This window comes from Aphis gossypii, chromosome X (assembly GCF_020184175.1).
Source record: "Aphis gossypii isolate Hap1 chromosome X, ASM2018417v2, whole genome shotgun sequence".
NCBI lineage: Eukaryota > Metazoa > Arthropoda > Insecta > Hemiptera > Aphididae > Aphis > Aphis gossypii.
In genome coordinates, this window is record NC_065533.1 from 4,225,459 (window position 1) to 4,248,904 (window position 23,446).

Genomic DNA, 23,446 nt, shown 5'->3' on the forward strand with positions numbered 1-23,446 from the left:
AAATTAAAGGTTTTTTTATTGCAATATGGTATTATCAAGTGTGAATGGTCTGCAGACTGTGCACTACTTTAAAAAGGACTATATAAAGCCTCTGGTAAAGTTTTTAATTAATTAAGTAAACATAATGTTCCAGAAACTGACTAGTTACTTTTCATTCTAATTAACAACATATAGTATATGAATTATAATTACATAGAATATTAATGCGTTTAAAACATATTTAATTGCTTTACATTATATGCTTATTTCCAATGTACGAATAGATTTAATGATGAATCAAAAATATTTTATTTCTAATTAGTATTTTATTTTATTTTTGTACATTATAATATTATAAAGTCAAAGGTATATGTAACTATGTAGATCGCGTTGCACCAACATATCAGTTTAATTAATTAAATTTCCACAGGAACAACATTTTAAAGGATAAAATGTTATATCTATTAAAATAGTGTATTTTAAACTCCTAAACACAAATATAATAATATTTACGATTAATTACTGTAAAATAGTGATGTAGTTGTATAATATATAATATTAGCTATCACTAATATTATGCATAATCCGTTTTTATCGCATGTTTTTTTGGCCTGACTTTCCTAAAAAATAACGGACGTTTTTATGGTTTTGATACTGCTAGTGTCCAAAGTATTTAATATACTATGTCCGTTTTTAAATAATTCATATTAACTGTGTTGACATTTATATATATATATATACTTCATATACATTATACATGCATATTTAAAGAACGTATTACTTTAATAATTATAATAATATATTATTATTATACATAATACATTGCTTAAGATTCATCTTTTCCGTCATATTTTGTTTATATCTGACGATGTGCTTTTGGATTTGGGTATTATAAACTCTCGTTTCAAATGAATAACATAATGTGGTTGTATTTATTTTTTCTCGAGCACATTACGCTAAGCATCTTTTAGCCGATTACAGCTTTGTCATGTTGTATAAGAATTATAAAAATTAGACAAACCATCAGACCCTGTTGTCTTTTATGTTTTCAACAAAATAAATCATTCTCGTATTACTTCTTATTTATCCATCACTAATTCTTTCTAATCTCGTTAGACGTCGTATCCGTCTCAACTTTCTCATTTCATCTACTCTCTACGTATGTTCTAATACGTATATGGTATATGAACTAAAAACATTTTTTTTTTTTTTTGGAAACTACTCATATATATATTATTATATATTTCGTATATAATTTAAGTAAGTTTCCAACTGACAGTATTCATACACAATCAATTAAACTAAAATTAAACGGTGTATTCAACTTAATAATTATATTTCATATGTAAGAGAAATATCAATACATACTGAAATGAAAGTTTTTGTAAATACGTAATTCAAATTGCATTATCTTAGATGAAATATACATTTTGTAAGTAGTAAGTACCTATAAATACGATTTTAAAATTTACAAATCCTGATATAATATTCTGTTGCCGACCGTTTTAGATCTACGTAAAAATTTACGATTTCTTGGTACTTGAAATCAAAATGCATTTTTTATTTCAAAAATAGGTACTTTAGTAATCCACTATATTAAAATGATAAATGAATAAAATGCAAACAGATCTCAAGAATGAGTCTTATGTACTGCAATTGCATTATCGGATTGGCAAGGATGAATGAATACTGAGATGCCATCGGGCCCCAACATTTTCATAAACGTATTTTGTAAAGCACAATAGCTCATATTTTGAGTTGCTGTCAACGAATTCCTTTTCTATCAGACCCACGGAGTTGACAGCAGTTCAAGACATCTAGTATGCCAGTTCCGCTATTATATATTTATAGTTTTCTTACACGTAGGTAAGTAAGTAGCTTTTAACGAGTAGGTAGGTTATAACATGTATACAATTTTGTTTATTTATAACCAAGTAAATAAATGCTGTTTCAATTGATTAAAAGAAAAAAAACCCAAAAAGAAATCATTTTTTAAATAAAATTGTCATAAATTATTATTAAAAAAAATAATTTTTCTTAGCTAAAATTATACATATTATGCAATAATTATTTTCATTGACATTTAAAAACGAGATTAACTGAGAAAATACTTGAATTTATATATACATATAATCACATAAAAATGTGAACATTTTCAATTTAAACATATTATTATGATAGTATCGACTTAAAACATTGTTCGGCTGTTTTATATTTTATAATATATTACAGGGATGGCCAAACTGCTGCTCGCGTCATAGACTTTTGCGGCTCGCATCCTATCGTAACATTTTACAAAAATTTTTTTTATATGGATTTATGTATTTAAAAAAGCATAATATTTTATTAAATTACAATTTATAGGAAAAAATTATAAAAAAATATAGTGTTTTTGATATTATATTTGAATATATATTTTTAAATTTTTAATTATTTTCTTATTTGTTGTATAAAAATAATAATAATAATGATTATATAATAATATTATGACCTTTTTTCCATTTCGGCTCTTCCATATTTATTCATTTATTGGATGGCTCGCGAATCTCTTCTCGCTGGACACCTCTTATATTATATTAGTCTACCTGTTCGGTACCTACACCCACTTTGGTGCGATTATCGATAAGGTCGATTATATTCCAGCTGACCGGACCCTTTTTCTCCACTCCACGTGACGACGATCGACCCGTACTCGCGCTTACTAGTCACTATCCCGAGAGACAAGTCATCGTCGCGTTAGGTATTCTCTTACCGTCGGTGTTTTTCTTTTACACGTCATGTCACTGATCGGGAATGTGTCTTACGGGAGATTTGTTTAATCGTTTCGGGGCAATTTTTACACAGTATCATGTCCTATCCCCTGCACTTGGGTACTGCAGTGGTGTAACGTGCAGACGCGCTTTACGGACATTTTTCTTGTACATATAGGTATAGCGCACGCGGGTGCGTATACTGGGCGCATAAAATGACTGACAGTAGTTATTCGTATCACCGGCAAGCGTCGTTGGGTGAACTGTTTAGCTCACTCCTAACCCGTCGGCTTCATTATTATTTAAACTTAATATCAATGGTAATCAATAACCAATAAAGTAATACGTATATTTTTAATAATAACTAATAACTAATTATCTATTACTTTTAAACAATAATATTAAGAACTTATTGTGGATTTCAAGATCTTGAATTAAAAATAATTTTTAAAAGACATAAAAAATAATCATAACAATCACAATATTTAACAGTATATAGTGTACTAAATTTTAATTGTATCTAAATGTAATAAATTATTTAATTTTTAATTAGTTTCATCGAAAAAAAATGATAATTTGAAACTTATTACTTAACTTTATTTAAAAATATTTTAATAAAGTACGTGATTATAGTACCATAATTCATAAATTATTATTATGATATAATAGTGATAATTTTTTTCACTATCATATTAGATCATAAACAACTCAAATCACTAGGTACTTATGCTTTCAAACATAGTTATTGAAAAAATAGTGGCCTCATAGAAATAATTATTTTAATTTTTTAATACTTTACATTTTAAAATTGAATAGAGTTATGATAGTTCATTTTAAAATAATTGCTAATAAGGAATACCATATTTTTGAAAATAATGTAATAATTAATTATTATTAATTTCTAAGCATTACAAGCATAACATTTTAAATGAAATAAAATTAAAAATGGTTGATATCGTTGCATATTATTACATTTTACTGCGTATCGATGAACTATAAATAAAACAAATATTTATATAATTCATTATTCTCTATGATCGCCCACCACCAACCAGAGCTTGACCATAATATTTCCATAGCTCAGTATAAAATATACGCAATAAGCCAGTTTATTTCGGGGTCTTGAATCTAAGCGATTGGTATTCTTGTTACATCTTTGTTTCTAATAATCAAGACTTTAAGAGCACATCGTAAATTCGTGAACACTGATAAATTAGAAACAACGCATAAAGGGTAATTAAGTATAATTTGATATCAATTAATAATAAATAATTGTACCTTATAATTTATATAACCTATTATTTTTGATTTTAAAACAAAATGAACATTGAACAATAATAATAATTATAATGGTTTTGAAACATAAATATTATATACAAACCTCATAGTATGTTTTAAATTTATTTACTTTCTATCTATATAATTATATATGTATTTAGTATTATATATATAGGTGATTTAAATATTGTATTACTTTTGATATTATGGAAATTACTTTTTTTCCTACAACTCTAGTTAATCATACAGTTATTTAATTAAAAATAAACACTTATCCATAAAATTATTATAAAACAAAACAAAATTAAATTCCGTATGCATTAAATAAAATTCATTCGTTGAAAAAAAAAGTATAATTATTTTTCATATAAGAATTTCCATTACTATAAAAAAGTTTAAAATAGATTAATATTTAATGTAAAAGACGATTATAATATATTATTTAAAGTACATTTTATTAAAGAAAAATACCAAATCATCATAATTTCACAATGCACAGAAATAATAAAACGATCTATAAGTAAAGTTATAGAATATTCATATAATACAAAATATAAATGTTTCCAGATATACGTAACGAGATGGTACAAAGTAAAGATATATGAAAGAAAAGATTTACTATGTTTGGAAACGTTTAGAAGTGTTATATTAACTGTTAAAAACCAAATTAACAATCAAGATCGAGTGTAATGATAAGGAACCTATTTATTTTAGTGGTAAGGAGGTATAAGACAAATAAAGTAACATTTATAGAATAACATGTATGACACGATAAGCAAAGGATAGCTGTTTTTATGTGCATTGGTTGACCGAACCAATACAATCAAATAGTTTTAAAAATAATAACAAATTTATAGTGGAAATGGTAGTCTCTTTATTTTCAAAACACCATTCATTTGAGCAGTAAGCGTAATATCATGTATATATAAATTATGATATGTATTTTTAATTCAACCAAAGATTAGAAATAGCGTAATGATAATCTAATAATAAACAGTATTAATTATTTATAAAATAATGAGTTTTAAAACTGATAACCTACTTAAAACCTATAAATGATATTTAAAAATATTACTGAACACACCTATTTTTGCGTCCATTAGTCATTTCTTGTTCTTTTATTTATAAAACTATCAAAATATAGAGATTTAAAAAGCGTGGCAATAATGTTTAGATTTTTTTACCAAAAAAATTATAAAATAACTCCTCAAATTCATCGCTTTTACCAGGTTAACATTTTTATCATAACATTAAAATGATTAATATAAAACGAGAAGTATTAACTAAAAAAAATATATATATTAATCATTTACTTAAAAATATTAACCCCTTTCAGAACAATTAAGAATTATTAATTTTATATCAAATGTATTTACATATTTAATAGATAAAACCAATATCCATATTATATTAACCATTTCACTGTTAAGCTGACTTTAACATAGTAATAAGTCAGTGACACATACATTTAACTTATTAATTATTATTATTACTATTATTTTAAATTTTATTTATAATATCTAGAAATCAATATCAAACCAATCAATCGAGTAGGTTAATTGATTATTTTATGAATTTCGAATTAAATTAAATAAGTTTATTCAAGTTTTAAAAATGTATGTGTCATTATTTTTCAAAATGCAGTATGAACCGACTAATAGCAATTAATTAACACAAAACACTATAATACCTATGTCAAAGTATAATAATGTGCCCATTTAAGTCACGCCATATCAAGCAATTTACATAAATGTATAAATTATCTCACATATGTATAATGTATATTGTATATCTCACAAAAATACATAATACCAGACAAGTAAAATTTATTTTCATTGTTAATTAAAGTTTATATTTTATTATTAAATTATAATGCATTAACTGTTATATATAATATATGCTAAGACTAAAATTTATTTGTATATATAATATTTGTTTTGACTTATCTGGTGATGGGTTAGATTAATGTAGGATTTTATTTTCATATAATATATTATATTATATTATATATATTATACATTTTTAAAAAATTTAAAATAATTAAAATAACTAATCTTTTAATTTTTTTGTTCGAATTTTAGCCCTTTCGTAAGTTTGTTTTTAGATTATCTGGCAAAAACTCATCAACAAGCGTCAACCTCTGTTTTCAGTGAAATGTATTCGCGAAGGTGACATTTTCTCCCCTCGTCCTATACACGTGAATACAATATTATATATATAATAATATTATGGTATACTGGTGTAGATATTCCATAATATACGCACGTGCGCATATACGTCGAATAAGGTTTGATGTAATGAATTAGAATTCACCGTGAAAATTCTAGCCTCCACGCAATAAATGGCGTACAAGGGCAGAACCCAGAGAGCTTACTCATTCGCAAAAACACGAACACACTTCACCATATATTTCAAACGAACTCGTATTAATTCAATAATTGAAAAGCTTATCAATTGTTTTTATACACATATGATAATAAATAAATTATTTATGTGTAAAAAAGAAATGGACATTGAATAATAATATGCGATATGATTATTTGTACGTTTTTAAATTTTTTAAATTTTCTCCTGTCTATATATATATAATATATATATATATATATATATATATATATATATTAGAGCAACTTAAGGAGTTTATTTTTAGTTATTATTATTCGTTGCGGATCAATGGTAACGGAAAGTACTGAGTAATGTATATCGAGTTATTGAAATAATTATTATGTTGCGCTAAAACAACTATTAGTTAAATATCACACGTTTAGCTTATATATATTATATTACAATAGTTTTGAATTTTAAATTAAAAAAATAATAATAATAATAAATTACATATTTTTATCCTTTTTATAATGCGTAATTATATAAAATATATTATAATTGTTAGTAATACGCATAGACCTTATACTATACTCAGAGTATAAGGTCTATGGTAATACGTCATAATATCAAAGTGGGATGTCGGCTGTCAGAAATATTTATCGGTTTGGTGGGCACGGGATATTGTCACGCGAAATGTCATATTACAGCCAGCCGGGCTTCTTATAACGCGTGACGAATGATGACGCGTTCTATGCAGGTGATAATTTTTACTCTGATACCCGCAGTGGTGAGAGCTTTTGAACACGTTTAAATATTTATGCATTATTATTACCAAGACAATATTTACACACCACGAAGTATAGTATTACACAGAACACATACACATACACTATAATTTATAAACATTCGGAGTGCACTATTATATTTATATATTTATATTTTTGTTTTTGAATTAATAATTATTCGGCTATAAGGTTGCCCGAATAATTTTCACTTGATTATTTAAATAACTTTTAAGTACATAATATTATAACAGCGGTTTTCATGTTTTATTCTAAACAATATTGTACAAAGTAGCCTTAATACTATTGCAATTGCAAGTTTAAATAAAATCTGAACTGAATAATAAATGATTTAAACTAATTTTAGGACAATTATTAAAAGGATTATATTAATATCAAGTAAAGTTCAATTTTTTGTTCGTGTTTTTGGCAAGGTCTTATCATTGTTTTAAACAGAAATAAACACAATCCAAAATTTAAACTATATAAAACTTATCTAGATTGTATAACACATAATCGTGGATACAAAAATAAAAAATAAATACAATTCTTAGGTTTGAAATTTTAATTATAACATTTTACTTTAGACTCAGTTTAAAATATCAATACCACTAATACTTTATGGGCAAGATTACACCAATTATTTTTTACTAATCTAATCTAACCAAATTATGCTAAGTCAAAAAACAAAAAAAAAGTACAAAATTATTATTTTTTTATTATTATTCTACTGTGTTAAGATTTTATCGACGATATTTATAAAACAAAATAAAATTATTTTAAGTGATTTACATTTTTTAACTTAAGTATATAAAATGGAAAATAATATACTGAGTCCGTGTTTTCTACATAAAATGCATATTGAAGAGAGACTAAGTTAAAAAAAGATTGTTGAATAATGTTAATTGTTGACTTGTATTTTTTAATTTAAATTAATACCCACAATTATTACAATTGTTACTTGAGTATTTTCAAATATTATAAGTAAATATATAATAATGTATTAAAAAAAAAACATGTAAATGCTGTAAGTCCCCAATTTGGATTATAACGTATTAAAAGTATAATAAATAAATAAATTGATTTTAAAAGAGCCATAAAAAGTCTTTCATTTTAATTGTGCCAAATGTCTAAAAAATAAAAATAAAAATTCTACAACGACTTTAAACATTATTTCATAAAAGTAGAAAACTTTATTTGCATGGCATATGATATGTCTATCAAAACATCGTAAGCAGTAAAAGCAATATATTGGTTTAGTCTGAATCTATTAAATACCAATAAGAAAAAAATATAATATAATAACTCAGTACTGAGTCATCATGTTGCTATTAGGGAGGCCTTTTTTAAATTGATATTAAAATAATATTTTATAGTAATGGATTTAAAATATGTACATTTTTTTATTACATGTAAATGTCTTAATCTAAATGACTATCTATTTTTATCGAACACTTAAAAATAATGATTGAATGATGGAAATCTGAACTAGTTAATTATCTGTACTTTAACTAGTAACACAATTATTACACTTCATAAATTATAATTAACAGCTATTGGAATAATATTGCACTCTTCTTTAAAAGAACACGATTAATAAATAGAATACAATAAAATGAATTGATGATTGTACATTTTAATGTTTCAGCAATGAACGATATTTAAATTTTCAACGAATTTGCTAAGTAATTAGTATTTGCTATTTCTCTTTATTGTTTTACAAATATTAAAATATTTAATATGTTTTTTAAGATGTATTGATTTTAAATGTTGAATAAAACTAATTATTTTTCTCGTTTCTTCTTAATAAAAATGAAACGTAATTATTCTGAAACAATGCAATTATGTCTTTTGTTCAAAATAAATAACCCTGAACGATGATATTACATAGTTAATTTTTGAATAAATGTAGTTGGTACTCACACATAACCTCTTTTAACACACAATTGAAGCTGTCTGTTTTATGTTTCAACTTCAACTGTGAAGCACTTGTTATATTATTATAATATACAAATTATTTTTTAATTTTATATTTTTACCATACTACGTGTTATGTTACAAAAACATATTTAAATTTTACATCAGCTCTTTAGATTCTAGAACCATGTTGCTCTTGTATATAAATATAATAATAATGTGTTATTTCATTACAGTTTCTATTATTTTAGAGTACTTACGTATTTTAATTTTAAAATTCAAAGAAAAACTATAGAAATTTAATAAATTTATCAAAATAAACTAACTACAATAATTGAATGTTATACACATAAACTTAGCACTTTATAATACAAACAGAAATATCATAGATATTAGATATCACACAAGATACAATATGACCAATTATTATTTATTTTATTAGGGGTAAAGTTTGTGAGTTGAGGCGAGTAGGTTGAGTATGAGCATGTCATGCATAATATTATAGCATCCTATACCCACACGGAGAAAGAAAATCAATTTTATTTTAACAAACGCGTGTGGCTCATTAATCGCATGCAATTTAATAGCAACGTATAAAGTATAATATTTACGTTCGCATTATATTTTATGCATTTTTCAGTGGCGTCTATCGTTGGATACAATAGCAGTATAATACGAATAAAATAGCAATATATAAATTGTTTATATTATTATAAGTGAAAAACTATACTATACAATTATACAATATCGACTAATTGTGGATATGACGTGATGCATTATGCAGAAAACATAAATCAATGTAATCAATGTGCACCGCTAAATATAATTCTGTTTAGGTATCTAATATTATAGTTTTGTATTATACACGATTGTACACAACATTTTTGAGACCGACCAAGTTAACATTATCTTTATTTAGTTTAAGGCTTTAAGCTTAGTTTTGTATAAATACGTAAATACCTTCTTATACTATATATGCATCAGAAAACATAAAAATGTTTTAAGTATGCAACGTACCTACGTAACTAAAAATATTCGTGTAGTCTGATAGTCAAATTAACAACAATAAAATAATAATATCAGATACCTAAGAGAAATCTAATTTTATTTAAATATAACTTATGATGGTGTAAAGTGGTCAGGGATGACTAGTTAAATATAGGTAGTATATTCAGGGAAGAAGTTATATAGTAATATATGTATTATGTACCCCTAAAAAATTGTTACAATGAGGAAAATAATTATTTTCATTTTAAGATTGATAGATGTTACATAGGTTTATGACGTTGACGAGAAAAATAATTCGTTGAGTTAATCAGTAAAGTTATATACGCATTAATACATATCTATAAAACGCGCTAACATACTAATATTTTATCTGTTGAGTAGTAACATATAATTAAAAGTGGTTTAACCACCCCTACAACTATTATAATAGTAGACTCATCACAACGGCATTGACTGCCCCAAGACCGGATTGTACGGATGATTATAGGTCCCTTATAGAAATTAAAACGATTTCAGAGATTTCCTCCCCGAGTCACATTCGGGTGTATAAACTCTACCCTGTTAACGAACGCGAGACCGTACGAACGTCGGCCAGACGCGAAAACGTGATTTATTCGCAGTTGTCCCTCCGCAATAACATCACTTTTGTTTATTTATTTGCTCGTGGTTTTATTTTTCAGGCCTAGCCGACCGAATCAATCGCATTTGAACGCGACCCGACGCTAACACGCCGGACGTCGGTTTTTCGACCACCCACACTCCTCGGAGAAGATCGCGCAAAGTCGAACGCCGTCGTTGCTGCGGCTGACGCGCCAACACCACCGCCGCCGCGGGACTCGACACACCGTCGTTACCCTAACACTCGCCGCCAGCACCTCCTCGCGTCCGACGGTGTCTGGACACCACCACGATTACCGAACTGCCGCGATACATACCACCGCGATGACGATGGCCGCCAACACCACAACCGTCACCGCAGCAGCAGCAGCAGCCGCCAACGTCCGGTCGTAGAGGATCCTTTACGGTTAGTATCGACGGCGGCGGCGGCGGCGGCGGCGGCGGAAGCGGAAGTGGTGCGGCAAACCGGAAGCGCCGGGAGAAAAGCGAGACGACGAATCGTTAAGGACCGATGGACGAGGAAAACTACACGGCCATAGTGCCCACTTATCTGTCCGGCCTGTTCGATTTCAACGGCACGGCGGACGGTGGAAACGACACCGACAACGGAGGCTACCTGAATGTGACCACAGAAATGCCTGTCCGGTACGCGCGACCCATGTACGGGTTCGTCATGCCGTTCCTGTTGCTGGTAACCATCGTGGCCAACACGCTGATCGTAGTCGTGTTGTCCAAGCGGCACATGCGCACGCCCACCAACGTGGTGCTCATGTCCATGGCCCTGTCCGACATGTTCACGCTCCTGTTCCCGGCCCCGTGGCTGTTCTACATGTACACGCTGGGAAATCATTACAAGCCGCTGTCGCCGGTCGAGTCGTGCTACGCGTGGTACGCCATGAATGAGGTCATACCCACTCTGTTTCACACCGCGTCCATCTGGCTCACCCTTGCTCTGGCCGTTCAGAGGTAAGTGCCACACACTATTTGTTTTGGAAAAACTTTTTGGGGAAACAAATCGTTGCGTCCGTGGGAATACGCGGGCACGTTAATGTAAACGCAATAGGGGCCGCTTGGAAAATTAGTACTATCGAAAAAAAGACTATATATAGGCTCTTCTGTGTTTTCGTGGAGTATAGCCTGTTTGAAAACCAATAATTGTTATTTTCCAAAAAGGTAGTCTGTTGTTTAGGCTTATCGCAAATAGACTTGTAACGGTTACCAAGATACATTTGTAATTCGGAGAGCAGGGCGATCAAAAATGTTTTACATCGTGCAAGACAAATAGATGAGTTTGTTATTTAATATATTTCCTTTTTGTCATTTATTTAGTGGCATCAATAAAATGGTTTAAAAATATATAAGTGAAATCAGTAAAAAAAATTGTCAACAATTATACCAGGATATACAACTTTATTTAATAAATATAATATATACCTACTTAAATAGTTTACACATTATAATATTATTTTGCTCTTCTGTTTTTTTGTAGGAGTTATAAATTACAATAAAAACTCTATATACAATAATAATTACAATTTTTAAAATCCTATAATTATTGCTGTTAGCCTATCCGAAACAGTCCTGAAAAACAGCCGACCGTTTGGAAAATAATAAGTAGTCTGCAAACGAAAATACTTGAGCTATTTTGCAAGAAGACTAATTTTCCATATGGCTTACGAATTAAATATACGGAAATTATTAAATAATTATTACTATGTATGTATAAACTTAATTAAAAATCGGAAATTTATTTCTCAGGAAAATATTACACTGGAATTAAAAATATTTAAGATTATTACACAAAAATCAGAAAAGTATTGCATACGAAATATTTTTTATTTGATACGAGCGATTTCTAACGTTTTTCTGTCAAATTTTCCGTGAATAAAAAATATATATAATTAATGTTAAAAAGTACTAATTCATATCAAATTGAAATAGATTTTATTGACACAGATTTAATAGACAAAAATGGTCATTATCAATAATCAAAGAACTAGTTTTTCATACCAAATATAAAACATGGTAGGAATTTAGAAGATAGGTATTTTTTTTATTGTAAAGAAAATCTTTTGAAAAAGCAACGAAAATAAACTAAGAAAAAATTGAATTTAACGGGTATTCATTTATTTTGTCATAATTCAATCGAAAAGAACCTTATTTTGTGGTTCTCTAATAGTATCATTATATTGTAATATATCATGATTATTTATTATAATTAATATAGTACAACTGTTCGAATGTTAAAAAAAAAAAAAAATTTTTTTAATAGTTTCTTTAATTTTTACTCTGATATTGATGATTAATAATTAAGTTTAGTACATAATCATAAAAATGTTTGTTAACAGTTATCCCGATAGAATACTAGCGATAAATTTGCCTTTCTTCGTGAGCTCCGTAAGTGTCCTTAGATTTTCTTTTTTTAGAAACATACATCAATCGGACGTCCTGTCAGAGCTAAAACACTTTAAGAATGACTTTAGGTCGCAAGTATTCAACAAGACATTCTTAATTGTGTTAAGGTTGAATGAAAAAAAAAATTAGAGTGGACATACCAAAATTCGATAAATATACCTGATTGGTGCACACTGATAATATGTCAAATAATATTTATGAATTGCATTATATCATAGTCATTTTTAATAATATGAATCGAATTTCTATGATTATTTATCTGTTTATAAAATATTTTTGATCAAGCATGGTAAACTATAGTGGTTTTCCATTATTAAAAAGGTTGCTACGGGAGAAAATAAATGGCCCCATTCTGTACATTAAACTACAATCCCGTATATTACGTATATTATAGTGCATTGGCATATTATATTATTATACCTACCTTTACCCCGCATTATCGTTACTGATCATAGACAACGTCGAACACTCAAGACTGCGTGTAAGATAATATTATAATACCCGATAAAATATAATCACCCGGTCCGGTTTGTGGGACCAACGAGTAAGTCTGAGGATTAGGTCTGAAAATTATCATATTTTTGCTTAATTATGTTTAGTGTCGTACCTATTATTATAATATTCGTTTCATAAGTTGAACATACGGGTACAGAAATCCATTCAAAAAGTATGTAAATCTTTTTAAAATGATTTTACCGCGATACCGTCAAACGTCTATCTTTAACGGACACCAACACCCCCACCCGAAAGTGGCATTAGGTACTTTTATAAGCGTTACGAATATTATATTTTACTCCCCTGTATAAAAATACACGGAAAAGGCGTAGCAAAGGTAACGTTTTACGACACCATTGTTGAATACATTTTTCGAAGTTTGCATTTTATTACTATTGATAATGTTCATAAAGAATATATTATATACCTGTATAGTGTAATATCCCAACTTGCCACGGTGAACTTGTATTTTATAAAAAAAAAAAAAAAAAAAGAAAAGAAAAGAAAAAAGTTCTATTGTGCAGTGTATTGACGCCAAAATAGACCCACATAAAATTAAAACTTTATTGATTTGCTTTATTTTTGTACCAATGATTTTTAGAATTTGCATATTTCCTTAACTATTGAAACTTATTTACATTTTGTGCAATTCAAATTTTTCCTTTTATAAACAAGTGTCTTTAGGATACATAGCAAAGTATAGTAAGTTCTGAATGCTACTCTCTCACACCAGCTATTTTCAAAAATGATCAATAAATTCATCAATACCTATACTTTCTTACTCGAATAGGTTTTGCTCAAGTTACAACAACATTAAAAGTTGTTTTATTTGTGTAATATTTAAATTAAATTAAATTTAGTATATTTATTGTCATAGCTAAACTACTAAACTATTATGGTATGAATTCTACTGCAACGTCTAGTCAATGTTATTATGCAGAGAGTAGATTATATATTCCATTAAACTTATTCAACATAATATTATTTATTTATTTTTGTAATTGGATTTCAAATGTTATACTTGTATTTTAGTTGTTAATGCGTTTCATATTATAATCGATTGATTCAATTTGATTATATTTACCCTAAATTTAGCCAAATGTTGAAATGTATTGCTGTCATTCCAAATATTATTTGATTTTTATTGTTTCTACTCACAATAGATTTTTAGTAAAAAATATTCAATTTATCAGTAAAATTATTACAAATAAAATCACAAATAGCATTATAAATAAAATCACCTTCGATATATGACCTAGAAGATTTCAATAATATGATTAAATAATTTGTATTATTCCAAACTTTTGTAAGTTACAAAACTGATGTGTGATTTTTGATGATATACTAATATACATTAGAAACACATAAATGTGTCAAATCGAAGATAATTTCCACGTAAAATTTATTATAAAATATTTGAAAAATTGAATAAATATAAGTATAAGATAGGTACGAGTATATAAAAACGGACCACCACTGTGAGTTTATTAATAGAAAATGTTTTAAAAATAATAGAAAAAAAAAATGTCAAAATTACACAAAGGATAACATAAAAAAAAATATGGCCCACGGAGAAATAAGATAAGTTTACCTGTTGTATACTGCGTGCGTCACTGCACTATTTCGCTTTTAACTTTTAAGTATGCAACATGACACTGAAAACATTCAAATATTTCGTAAAAATGACAAGCACGCAACTATAATAGAATTTGTGTTTGGTCGTTTGTAAGTCTTAAACATATTATTTACCTAAAAAAATAATAATAATAAAAATCGATTCACAGTTATAATGTATTTAAATTTAAAATATGTAATATATCCCTGGTGACAATGTTACATTAGTTATACGTGAAAAGTGTTTGTTCCAGATGAAAAATATGTTTATTTTAACAGTAATTTTTAAAGTAGTGACTATTAGGGGTTATTTTTAAAATACGAAAAAATAATTTATAGCTGTATCATTAATAATATTATTTCATTAAATTTTAGATTATTATTTGCTTTTATTATGCATTTTAAAACTAAATTAGAGAAAATATTTCAAGATAAATTACAATTACCTTTTTTCTTTTTAAATTAATACATTTCAAAATAAAAAATTCATAGTGATTACATTTAGTGGCCAATTTTCTTGTTTACTCTTCCAGTTGACTATATTATAGTATTCTCAGATAACATTTTTTTTAATTTCTATATACTAAATGTTGAGAGTAATGTATATTATGCAAGTATGGATGTATTTAGTTTTGTTAGTAATATTTAAATTATATAATTTACATAATTGGTGTAAATAATAGAACTCTCTTACATTTTACCTTAACCATGATGTCAAGTAATTGAATTTAAAAATGTTTAGTAGTATTTCAAGGAAATAAATTTTGCTTGGGATTCGTGCATGTAATATGAATGTTATTTTTCATTTTAGATAAAAAAAAATATCATGTACAAAGTTACCGCTAAAAATTATTTACATACACATTTCCAATTTCAATTTTGAAAAAGCCGTTACATTTTTTTAAAATGATTGGTTACAAAATAAATATAGCATATCAAATATCTACACGTATATATTTGATTACCTAACCTACTATATTATATTTACTAAAATTATACTTTATATATTTTTTATATAATATAAAATATACTGGAAAAACAACTTAAGATATTTTTTCATTTCATAATTTAAAATCTTTATCTTATTTTACAAGATTAATGATATTTAATTTTAATTTCAATTTATAATAAAGCTGTATAAATATGCATATACATCAAATTATATATTTTTGAAATTTTTTCATCATCGACTTAAAACAATTATTTTATTATTCAGACTCATTTTTATATAGTTTTTTTCTAATATTATATTATTTGTGTTTAAAATAACATTACCTAACAAATTATTTAGCTGGAATTGGGATTTATTTTAGGTGTAATTTTTTTGTGTCTTAAGCTTGCCAAAATCACTATTACTGTTATAATTATTCAAAGCCACCCAGCTATATTGACCATTAAAAATTTAAATGATACATTTTTAATTACTTTAATAAAAATTAAACATGTAATAGTCAGTGATACATGATTGTGGGCGATACAGGATAACAATAACCCACCGAAACGACGTTTTTATGAACAAATGTTGCCAAATTTATAAATAATACTTTGTTAATGTTAGATTTATGGGCTTATTAAATGTAAACTTACAGTGTTTAACACAGAATTTCAGTTAAATACATAAATAAATAAGACTTGAATTTTATATGAAATAAAATATTAAAATTTATAATTTTTCAAATCCACATCTGTTTTTTATTTTAATTAATTAATTTAATTTCTAATTATAATAATTATTTAATGAGTAAGAACATTTTCTTTGGTACCTAGTTAGTGATGGGAAATATTAAAAAAAAATCAAACGGAACAGAAAAATATTTGTGATAAAATATAAAAATAATAACAAAATATTATTAAGAGAAAAATCCAGCCTAGGAATAATATCTATACAAATAAAATTATTAATATCTGCCGTTGTGCGCACATCACACAAAAACTACTGGGCAGATTTTGATAAATTGTCTGTAGATATTTTATCTAAAAAATATTACAATATCTTCATTTAATATAAAGTTGTTTAAGTTTAAGATTTTTAGCGATTTACGAATCTATTTTATCTTTCTCTACTAAATAAAACCTTTACTGGCAACAAAGTATGCGGGAACAGCTAGTTTATTAAATATAATAGTGCACTTATAATACTAACACGTTGTTATAAATCTATGACATATATCCATGTATAACAGTAATACGCGAAAGAATGTGTTTATGTCAATATACGAGACTATCTGTGTACACAAATGTACAGTGTTTTGTTATTACTTTTTTAACCACTAACCGGAAGTAAAATACTCCTAGCAAACTCCAAAAAGTTCATGTTTATTAATACTTTAACATCTGATGTAACCGACTAAAATGATAAGATCACAATAAATGTTGCGTAACATATCGTGAATTGGTATTTTATTATATCAAAACGCTTGTATCCCGTGTCGGTATAACTGTGTCAGCGGCATACTAGTACAACCATATTGAAGTTCGATATTGTAAAAAATGTATCTTTTTTCAAGAAAAATTTATGAGATATAGAAACACAAATTATTTTTTAGTAGTACTGTACCATACCAGCCACAGTTGCAGATTATTGTAATTTGAAATATTAAGCAATAAATTATTTATCGTATACTAAGTTGCATTTTTTACAAGAGATTAGAAAACGAATAGAATATTACTGAATTAAAATGTTGAGATAGTATTTTTATTTATTTTTTATCAAATTCCGTTCTAGGTCGAACTATAAGTGAAAAAATGTTCTGTAGTTTTTTAAAGCACCTATAATATTGAACAACCAATAGTTCTTCAAGCATCATCCAATTAGATTTTAAATAATTACTATCAGCCATCACGATGACATCAACAAGAAAAATGATATTACCGCAAATTCAGAAAAATGTTTCGAGTAAAACAATGGCAAATTGTTTATTTTTTGTTCTCGTATTGGTTCGACGGTGGTATATATTATAGTATTAATATTTTATAATATAATAATCGTCGTCACATGGCCATTGCATTCATATTCCATAATGTCACACACATTCACATCGATAAAAGTCGTTAATAATTTATGAATGAAACCTTTTTTAGACGATTATTCAATAGCCAACTCCCCTCCGTTTAAACTAAATTTCATCTGTCGAAATATCAAATGTTTTATCTTATTTTATCGACGTCCCTGATATTTTATATTTTACTTAGTGGATAGCTAAAAATACATGTACATGTGAACCATAAATGTATTTTTAGTTAACAAACAAAATTATTTTGTTACCCACTTAGGAAGTTTAAAACGTTTAAGTAGACTGTTTACAATCATATCATCTGTTGTATACATAACGTAAGACAGAACAAAATTTATTTTAATTTGTTCCAAGAATTAAATAGTAAATACATTTATTTTCATTATATAGATAGTTAGTTTAATTCATTGTTTATTTTTGAAAAATTATTTAAATCCATTGATAAAATTATTCCCATATCATAAATTGGTTTTATTAAAATTTTAACATGATAAATATTGGTGATACATACCATAAAAAATTATTTTTCACCAAAGAAGGAAAGTTACCTATTGGTTTTTAATCAATGTATTTTTATATAAGCCATCTCATATTTGGTAAGTAAGATAATTTGGTTCAAATATTATATCAGTGTATATAATTAAATTCTTCAAAAATTTTATTTTACTAGTATTCAAGTGCAATGAGATTGTAAAACATTCATTATTTTCACTCAAGTATACAAAAAATACTAAATTTACTATAAAATATTTATGACTGCGCATAATTTTCCGTACTTTTTGATATAATTTAAAAACGTATTATGACTGTGACTTAAATTTTCAAAACCTAAACTTTTATTGATATTGTTTAAAAAACTAAACTTCACCCGTTATATGTTCTTAAAATTGTAATAATTCATATCACTTTCTGAAATATTCATAACATACAAAATCATCTACTCGCATGACACTTTTTATTTTTTATAGTTGAACAACTTTATTTGTTTGTATTTTATTTTGGGGATTTATTTTATTATATTAAATGCAATTATACTTTATACCTAAGTAGTTATTTGATTTTTCTCATTTATAATATGTATAAAATAAAAATCACTTAAGTGCTTATTATTGAACAATTAAAATAATTTATAACTTTAAATAAACGATAACAATCAGTGAATTGCTTTCATTAAGTAGTTACTTATTGGTTATTACTCTCTTGTGAAATAAATGACCAATCGATATTTTATGGAATGTTTTGTTTTTTATGATTGATGTATAAATATCTAACTACCGTATACTTTTATAATTTAATAAGTAATTCAAAACAAATAAAATAACTAATAATTGTTGATGTACTTAGATAATTACTGTAAGAAAATAAAAATTACATTTATATGTGTTATTTGTTTAGATTCGTTTTAAAATATATTAAGATGAATATGATAAAATCATTAAACTTACATTACCTAATAATAAAACAACTAATAAAAAAATATACATGATTTTTAGAGAATTTAAATAATCATAATTATTACGTTGAAGTAGCCATTATTGGTGTGTTTAGAAAATAAGTCTTTATTTTATCATTCGGTCAGCGGTGTACAAAGTATGAGTCACCATAATAACGAATGCAGTTCGAGTCACGGCACATCTGACTTTTGCAACGGCGGTAGTGGATTGGATAGTAACCTCGTATAGAAACGTCTAAATAAATTATTCAAACGACGTGTGTGAAAAGGAAGAACAAATATAAATGTTTACATACCAACATATACCATAAGTCTATGACCGTTTCCAAACTCTTGGGTATTAAATTAACGGCGAAATGCATAACGCAATAGAAAATGCGCAGCAAATATGTGTATAGGTACTCCGTGGCCAAGTAGGACGTTCTCCGCCTCGAAAACTGCTCGCAAATCATATTTACGAATTACTTTTCCGTCGGGTTCGCGTAAACCGTGCATAATTTATACGTCTCACATAAGCCCATAAAAACTACATGAGCAGTAGTGTTTACACGCCACAGATGCCACCACGCACGCACATCCCCTCAGTTGTTATGAAATGTTATTATCATTACACAGGAGCGATCGTCATGAATTAAAATGTATAAAATATTAATTTGTAAGGATAACGATCGAAATTGGAGGTGACGCACATCATAAATCGAACCCCCGTAGTATAATAATCGTTAAGAACTCATAGAGGCACTAGGAATCTTTGGCCATAACATAAATTTGAATACCTATAATAGTAAAATAATATTATAAATTATTTAGATCGAGTGCTTCACTACCTGTTCAATCTGCAGTTACACTTTTACCAAAACCATTTTGGATAAACTAACAAATGATTCTTTATTGGTATAATATATGCTATGTTGCGTTTTTCCTTTTTTGTTTAAAAATACTCAATTCAAGCGTTAAAGTAGAAATGTTAAGAAAAAGAGAACAGCTTACACACATGAGATATCTTTGTCTAATTTAGAAATTTAAACTTGGTAAATTTTAAAGTTGAAAATAAATTTAGTAATTGTGTAGTTTTTACCCTGAGTAGGTTAGATAAGTAGAATGACACAAAAATAAATGATTTTTAAAATGTTAACAATTTATCGAATTTTACGTATATATTAAAGATAAATGTTTTACATAACAAATCTTATGTTCAGAATAACCCATCATTTTAACCTGTAATTTTTATTATTCAAGTTAATCAACATATATGATCAAATTTAAGTGTAAAGAAGTATAGTATAAAATATGATGATTATCTAATAATAATATTCATTTTTTTTTTTTTTTTGGAGTTTCAAAATTAAAATGTCATAAAAACCTTAGGCGGGACTCTAGTTAATAATCTTATCTCACGTGTGCATAAATTTATCAAACGAATGGAAACAAAACTTAACGCAATAAAAAGGACAAAATATATTGGCCACTCGTTTCGTTTTACTCGACTTGAGCACGAAGCAATGTTAGGTTAATTTTTTGTTATAAAATATACACACAACAAATCACTGCAAACTATACATACTCGTACATTTAAATCCAAAAAATTTGTTTATTGCATAATTTTATAGTATTTATAGAATTTGTGTTACATTCTGATTTTAAATTTAAAAATCGATGTTGTTACTAAATTAGTTATTGGTTTAATTTGGCTAAATAAAATCCAATTCATTAAAAACCATTATCTTCAAAAAATGTTTATGATCAGATTTCGGCTGAAAGAATTAGGTAAAAGTGTGTTTGTATTTTCAACTCACTTTTCTACAGTTTTCCATTGAATTTGCCTACTTGGGGAAACTTTTGAAATAATTAAAACTAATTTAAATTATCTACAAAATAGTCAAGATATCTGATTAATACATTTTTAAATAAATACTTTTGTAGCAAAATATATTTGTATATTGTTTGTTTTGGCAAGAATCTGATATAAATGTTAATTTTATACAATTGTTGAAATGCATTTCTGTTAATTTCTAAACTTTTTTGATTTGTTTCAAAATAATACATCTTTAGTCAACATTATATACTATTACATAACAACGATTAGGTATACTACCCATCACAATGATTAAAAATTATTTAAATCATTTAGAAACTTCAATCATAATATATACATTTTATCACTATTTTCAATACAATTTTGGAGCATTTTATTGCTTAATTATTCATTTTAAAGTTTTTTTACGGACCATATCCGTTATACATTTTGTAAGCACCAGAAAGTGTTTCCATATTTTATGGATCTTTTATATAATCAAACATTTGTTTCTCGTAATATTATAGAGATATTATACTGACAATACTGTGTATTATTTATAATCGTCAAATCAAATATTTTTAAAAATTAATTTTTATTTAAGTTATACTGTAATTGCTTTAATTTTAAGCTGGAGCTGTATTAAATTGTTTTAGAACTCCATTTGAGTAGCTACCAATGCCTATAGTTTAAGCACACAATATCATATCATTTTCAATATAATGGCCATTATATTTTAGTAAAAATATAATATATATTTATATGTATACTGAATTAGTAAATTGCTATTAAATTTATTTTATATTGAATTCAGGAATATTCACTATTTGAGTTTCATCAAATGCCGTTCTAAATAAATTGTTCATAAGGAAACAATGTAATCTATAATTATATATTATTATTTTGACACCATACTAAATTTAAGTTTGATTTGATTTCATAGAAACCTTGGTTTTATATACAGAAATATTATGGTTTCATAAATGAAATCGTAATATATGAAATATAATTCCTATAGAATATATTGGATACTTAATCATTTTTCAATAAATTATAAACTTTATATTCTCTTGCTGTCTTTTACAGAGATAGGTACATTTATTGTTATATTTATAGTAAAAAAATCCCAAATTTTAATATACTTAACAGTTTAATATTAAAATATTATTGTTTTAATGAAAATAAACTTATACTTTACAGTTAATAATACCATACAAATTTATTTTATAGATTTAAAAATATTTCATTCTTGTTGCAGTTTTTTTTTGAAATAGATACTGTACAGGGTATTTAAATCGTTACACTCTCAAATGAATAATTAATGATTTTTTTGCATCAATATACGACGTATATTACTTTATTGTTAGTCTCTATATATAACCGTACATAAACATTAATTTTAGAATTTCTTTCAATTCTGCGAATCTGTTGTTTCAAAGTTGAAAAATAAAAAATTTAATTAATTAATTAACTTTTTAAAATATAATATGTGTTTTTTTTATGATTTAGTTTATATTTAACTTAAAATAAAAATTTCGCATTTTAAAACAAATTATTTCACGTGATTTTACTTTTCAATTGTTTAAACAACAAATAAATTGCCTATAAGTAATTTTTGATTGTTTTGAAAATTTTTTAATTTTACACATATTAATTTAATATTATGAGATAAAGTTTATGTTCTAACTATATATTGAAACATATTGAATTCAATTGAAATTCAATTTCCTATGGTAATAATTAATAAGTAATTTTCCAACAAAATACGAGTACATTAGGTACATTGCTGTATTGCTGTTTATAAAATAGACATTGTTATGAATAATATATCAAAGGATTTGTTTCTGAGATAACCCTGTCGATATTGGATGATATTATGATTTGTTTTATCTAAATAATTATAAATATTATATGCTTAATTAAAGATAAATTAATATTGGATAAATACTAAAATTCTAAACTATAGTATAATTAAACATGTATTAAAATCAATCATGTGTATC

At 26.2% G+C, this 23,446-nt stretch overlaps 1 protein-coding gene across 2 annotated transcripts in view; it reads left to right on the top strand.

Annotated features, from left to right (window-relative positions):
• LOC114126213 (sex peptide receptor) overlaps window positions 1-23,446 on the top strand; it is a 196,193-nt gene that overhangs the window by 85,730 nt on the left and 87,017 nt on the right. The window contains exons 3-5 of one of the 2 annotated variants that reach the window (XM_050206344.1): window positions 1,607-1,799; window positions 4,575-4,723; window positions 10,720-11,623. In XM_050206344.1, coding sequence (XP_050062301.1) covers window positions 11,169-11,623 — 455 coding nt within the window. In that variant the 5' untranslated portion in view covers window positions 1,607-1,799; window positions 4,575-4,723; window positions 10,720-11,168. The remainder of the gene's footprint in view (window positions 1-1,606; window positions 1,800-4,574; window positions 4,724-10,719; window positions 11,624-23,446) is intronic. The other variant, XM_027990105.2, reaches the window with a different exon arrangement.